This window comes from Silurus aristotelis (assembly GCF_946808225.1).
Source record: "Silurus aristotelis genome assembly, chromosome: 19".
Lineage (NCBI taxonomy): Eukaryota > Metazoa > Chordata > Actinopteri > Siluriformes > Siluridae > Silurus > Silurus aristotelis.
In genome coordinates, this window is record NC_139592.1 from 10,905,388 (window position 1) to 10,911,387 (window position 6,000).

At 41.1% G+C, this 6,000-nt stretch overlaps 1 protein-coding gene across 4 annotated transcripts in view; it reads right to left on the reverse strand.

Annotated features, from left to right (window-relative positions):
* Positions 1-5,521, reverse strand: part of flna (filamin A, alpha (actin binding protein 280)) — a 28,838-nt gene extending 23,317 nt beyond the window's left edge. For all 4 annotated transcript variants that reach the window (XM_083570043.1, XM_083570041.1, XM_083570042.1 and 1 more), the window contains exons 1-2: positions 5,167-5,521; positions 1,471-1,943 (exon numbers count right to left, since the gene is read on the reverse strand). In XM_083570043.1, coding sequence (XP_083426169.1) covers positions 1,471-1,846 — 376 coding nt within the window. In that variant the 5' untranslated portion in view covers positions 1,847-1,943; positions 5,167-5,521. The remainder of the gene's footprint in view (positions 1-1,470; positions 1,944-5,166) is intronic.
* Between the last annotated feature and the right edge of the window lie 479 nt (positions 5,522-6,000).

The window sequence follows — 6,000 nt, forward strand, 5'->3', positions numbered from 1 at the left end:
AGGTGGTGTAATACAGTGCAGAGCAGTTCTGGCCCTTGGGCAATTTAATATTTCATCTGTTAAAACATGCCTAGCCCAGCCTTGTTTATCAGTTAATGAGATGAGTGTGTTTTGGGCAGGAGACGCAAAAAAACTAATCTGGGTGATCTTAGTAATATATACAAATATTGTGTGTAGATTGTGTCTAGGTGGTTTTCATAAAAGGGGATCTGGATAAAAGGCAACTGGCCAACATCTTATCAAATGAAAATATTTAGAGCTGAATCAAATAAAATCCAAAAGACATGAGCTTAAATTTCTCTGAATAGGAAATCCAATTAATTCTCCATTTTTTTTTGTGTGTGTGTGTGTGTGTGTGTGTGTGTGTGTGTCTCGGGTGTTATAGAAAAGCAAATGTGCACATTCATGTAGCACACCATTAGAAAATCACTCCCTTATAACCAGGAACACAACAGGATAGATCAGTCAGTGGATTCGTCAGCATGCTCTCTGCACACACTTGCCAATTTGCTTTGAAGGTGTGCACTAGACCTATTGCTATGAATTAAATAAACAATAATAAATAAACAAATAAGTCAGTCTTCCCTTCTCCAAGTTATTAATAATGGGCAAATTTGCACAATGATGTTTTGGATATGACTGTTAAGGCAGGGCTTGAATCAGGCCATATAGGATTGATTGTTTTTTATTGGAGTTGACCATCATCACACCCACACATGCCCAAAATCATCTTATGTAGACAAGGCTTTGCACGGATTAAAACTGGGCTGTACACTAGGATTGCCCTAAAGCTGCATGGATTACTTTGAGATGATGCCAACAGTATTAAGTTCCACACCCTCGACACTACAAATAACAAATCCTACTTGTTACGCCTAAATATTTCCAAAGATCCGGTTCTTAAAAAGATCCTCTCCAACGTGGATTCTCGGAGTTTTTTTTTTTTTTTTTTTTTTTTTAAGAATCAGCCCGTCAGTAATAAAGAAAGCGGACACAAGGCCAAGATGAGTTGCTCAAAACTTTACTCGGAAGGAAAACCGGGAACGAAGAAAGAATGTGTTTAAACTGTTTCAACACACATTGCTGTTTAAATATCAAATGCTTTTTTGCTACACATAGTATGAGATTCCAGCAAGGCCCAAATTTAGCTACAATATCCACTTTCCCGTTATTTTGTGGCCTACACTGTTTGATGCCTAAGGAATATAGGCTGTTATTAAAAGTGAATCAAGTTTTGAAGCGAAATAGAAGACCGAGGACAACAGTTTTATTTTGAACTGTAGACTTTCATTGATAAACATTGTTTGTTAGAGAGAAACAAAGTCAAAAACACCGGAGTAACAGTTTAAACAGACAGTGAAAGCAGACTGGAGACTTCAGGATTTCGCTGCGGGAAAAACTTTGGGAAAGTTAGCGGGCAATGCAAAAAGATACGGTGGTAGAGTGAATTGGAAAAGGAAAAGCGCATACCTATGGACACGAGTTTAATATTCTCCCGGTCGAGAAACTCCAGAGCCACTGACACGTTCTCCAACTGCATCTGCCTGAAGGTGGGCCGCTGGTTGTATTTGCGGAACATCTTCTTCTGGCTAAGCACCTCGAGAAGCCCGATAAGGCGCAGACCATCGCTCAGGTCGGTCTGCAGGTTTGCGATGCGCTTGTTCACGCACTTCAGATGCTCGTTGCACCAACGGGTGAACGTGTTCTGCTGGATCTTCTTCCATGGTGCGTCCTCGGCCAGATCTTTCTCCGTGGCTGGCATGTCGGCGTCCTTGTCCGGTGCGAGAGAGGCGTTGGATGCGGCTGAGGCAGCGCTCGACTGGTGCAGGCGTGGGTGTTGACTCATTCTTATGCTCTCCGCTCGGCCTCGCTACGATTCACACTTTTTTTTTTAGGGTGGAGTCTTGGGGAGAGCTTTGAGCTCTTGTGCTGAGTTCTTTCAACTACAAGAGAAGAAAATACGATAAAGAAAAAGACTGTCTTGGTAGCGTAAAATAGAAGGTGAAACTTTTTTCTTTGTTATTTTCGGACTGCACTACAATACTTTAGATTGTTGCATGAGTGACAGGAGAATCTGAGATTTTAACAAAGGACACTGGAGTGTGACGTCAATCGGCGAGAAAATCGTGATGAACAAAATCGAAATCTGTGTTTTGGACAGAGCCTATAAATGAACTTATGTACACGATGACAAAAATAAAAAAAAGTAATGTTTTATCTTCTTCTCAGAGCATGTTGGCTTTACCAACATGGTAAACCAGGATATTTAGCTAAACAGAACGAAAAACGGCCTCTTATGATGTAGATAATGTAGATAATAACACAAACCTGATTCCCTCGAAGTTTGCAAGTTTTGTAAATAGACGCATCGAGTGGTGTCTTTAAAAACGATGACGTCAACGCACAAAAAAATATAATGGATGAGGTGAAGCTTCATGAAACATGAAACTCATAACCTGGGTGTTTCATTGATATTCAAGTAAACTGAAGTTAGCACTTGGTTTGCCTGAAGACATTCATCATGCATTTCACTGTGAATCGGATGTGAATCATTCTGTAGAGACATTTTACAGGGTACTTGCTAAAAGTAACATTCATATCTTGATGTGATTTCATTAGGATGATGAATACATTGCAGAAGGGAGTGTGAGCAGATATAGACACCCATTCTCTTAGAGAAACAATACACAATGAATCAGTAGGGGACTTGTAAATTATGTTCAGTTGGATACACAAAGCATATTTTTCATAAAATCCCTGGCCTGGCAAGTTTATGATCATTATTGTATTAATAATTGGGTCAATTTAGCAAACAATAGGCCATTGAATTAAGCCAGACTTCTAACTAAATGTGGCCAAAACGGTGGTAGAGCTTGTTAAAGAATGTTTCCATTTGGTCTTTTTTCCAGAGCTTTTCGTTCTAAGAGAATCTGAGGAATGCCTTCCATCCAACTACTGATGCCCCCTGACCTCCCCAACACACACACACACACACACACACACACACACACACACACACACACACACACACACACACACACCCACACACACACCACCACCACCACCTCTAACAACATTAAACAGATTTGCTCCCCTTTTTTATTCATTTTGTCCATGTGTCTACCCATTTTAATAATGCTAACAATCATTGTTCAAAAATTTAATACTCTAACTTGTAGTAAATTAATTAAACACCAGGTATATAAAAGCTATACCACAGCACAGTTCCACTGATTGTAAATGTTTTAAACTCCAAGAATAAAATGTGACCCAAAGTTCTACAGAACGTTCAAGAAACAAGCATGTCCTGCCCGTTATCATACAATCTCATTTTGTACTTTGGCGCCATCTACAGGACTTAACAGTATTCACATGAACCAAAGAATTTCTTACCGCGTGTCAGAATGTTTGTCACAGTTACAGTAATTATAGATGTAACTCAGATTAATAAATACACACGTGTTTGTAAACACTACCATATGTAATCTGTTTCCAATATGAAAACAAAAATGGGAGAAATAACTTCGAAAACCTTTCTAATTGTCTTGATCGACAGGTGATAAAGATAGTTTAAAAAGTCCCTATGCGTTGCATGTACAAAAACAACAGGATGTAGCAGAAGTGCCTGGCACGCACATTGGGCACAGAGCATGCGCATCACCACCAGTCGCCGGAGCCCCTGTGGTTAACCCACATATAACAGGAGGTGTCAGCCGCAGAGCACGCTATCTTCAGCAGACGAATGAAAAACACAGATTACAGCACCAAAGTAACTTGGTTACTTCAAGAATGTACAAGATGTCTCTTAGGAACCGGGAAAAAAGTTAACTAACTTGAGCACTAAATATACTATTGTACGTGAACTTAGGAGACGTCTTAAAAAAAATATTAAACCTGTTCAAGAAGTTATTTTAGCATACAAAGATAAAAAAATAAAAAAGTTAGAAAAGCATGTCTTCCAAGACCACAAGATTGAAGTGTAACTGTGCGATCTTTATCATTAGGAGTGTAGAGTCCGCTCAGGTGAGTTTTCCCAGTGTACACCGCGCTGTGAGCAGAGGGGGGCGCACGCTTCCATCAAACTTACACAGTGATGTACAGGGCGAGAAAGCAAGCAGCCCGCCGTAGTTTTCCATAGTTTGCCTTATTTGGTGAGGAGGGCTTAATTAGGTTACGACATGTTTAAACCCCCGTGAAGAGCCGCAGGGTTTTGTGTATGTCGACGCATCAGCTAAAGTTATGCATAAGTGGAAGAAAGAGAGAGAGAGGGAGAGAGAGAGAAAGAGAGAGAGAGAAAGAAGAAGGAGAGAGAGAGAGAGAGAGAGAGAGAGAGAGAGAGAGAGAGAGAGAGAGAGAGAGAGAGAGAGAGAAAGAAAGAAAGAACGAAGAGAAAGAGAGAGAGAGAGAGAGAGAGAGAGAGAGAGAGAGAGAGAGAGAGAGAAAGAAAGAGAGAGAGAGAGGGAAAGAAAGAAAGAGAGAGAGAGAGAGAGAGAGAGAGAGAGAGAGAGAGAGAGAGAGAGAGAGAGAGAGAGAGAGAGAGAGAGAGTAATGGGAGGTGATACAGAACAGGGTAAAGAAGAGCACGAGATCATCTACAGCGGTGATCACTCGGCCCTGTCCTGACACGCCTTACTGTCATGTGGGACCCGCATTTTATTATATGGCATTTTAACAGTCCGGTGTTGTAGGTCGCATGCACATATTTCACAAAATCACGAAATCACAAAACGTGAGGTTTTTGCGACCAATTGTGTGTGTGTGTGTGTCTGTCTATCTATCTATCTATCTATCTATCTATCTATCTATCTATCTATCTATCTATCTATCTATCTATATATATATATATATAGAGAGAGAGAGAGAGAGAGAGAGAGAGAGAGAGAGAAAGAGAGAGAGAGAAAGAGAGAGAGAGAGAGAGAGAGAGAGAGAGAGATGCAACAAATGATGCAGCCTCACACTACTACTATAAACTCCTCACACTACTTTTAACATTGATCCATTTGCGCCATCCTCTGCATTTGCGCATATGCATCTGCATTGTACTGTACCGTTCCAGGCAACATCTATGTGCACATTTACACATTACAATTTACTTCGCATACAGCATGCACAAGTACAAGTTGCACGACCTCTTATGTCCGTGAAATGAAAAAGTTTCTGACTTACGCGTTTGGCGCTGTTTTCCAACTGGCTTTAAGATGATCCTTTCAGTGCGCTGGAGAAAAGTGCGCTATCTCTGTGTCCCTCCCTGCCGGACTGAAGTCTCCCTAAGGGGAAAGCGCGAGCTCGGTGAACTCCAGAAAAGAACGCGTGTGACACCCTCTTGCTCTTTTCTATCTCCTTTTCTCCTCTCCTAACACGAGATCCTTAATTGGTAAAGTATCAAAGAGGTGGAAAAGAAGGAGGAGGGCAAGCCTTTTCTATCTAAGAGACTCTCAGGGAGAAAGAGCTGACGTTATACGGCGATGGGACCGCGCCTTCGGATTTTAAAGGTATGATGTCACCCTGGTTGCGCGCGCCCGTATCCGCTCCGCGTTAGTGTGTGTGTGTGTGTGTGTGTGTGCGTGGGCGCGCGTGTATTGTTAAATCTCAGGTCGTAGAGCCTTCCTGAGTAGAACATTTCCAAAGTCTAATTAACTACGTCCCAATTAAACCACATTTTATACAAGGCCATAGGTTCGTCACCACAGGTAGGGTACTCCATTTCAGCATATGGTTTAGTAGGTTACAGTAGTATTTATATTTAAGTGGTTTTATTACGGACTGCACTACATCTTGCTACACCAAAAGCATGTCCCATAAACTGTAAATGCTTTGAAGATCTATGTACAGTCCTCTAGTAACTGACTCTAATCTATGGCCTAGTTGTGTAGGTTGACAGGATTAGAAGGCTACTTACAGATTCACTGACTGAAAACATGCCCCAAATAGCTGTCCTAAAATCCTAAAAACTTGTTTCACATATACCATGTATATATTTCTTTTTTCAAGAACCTGCTT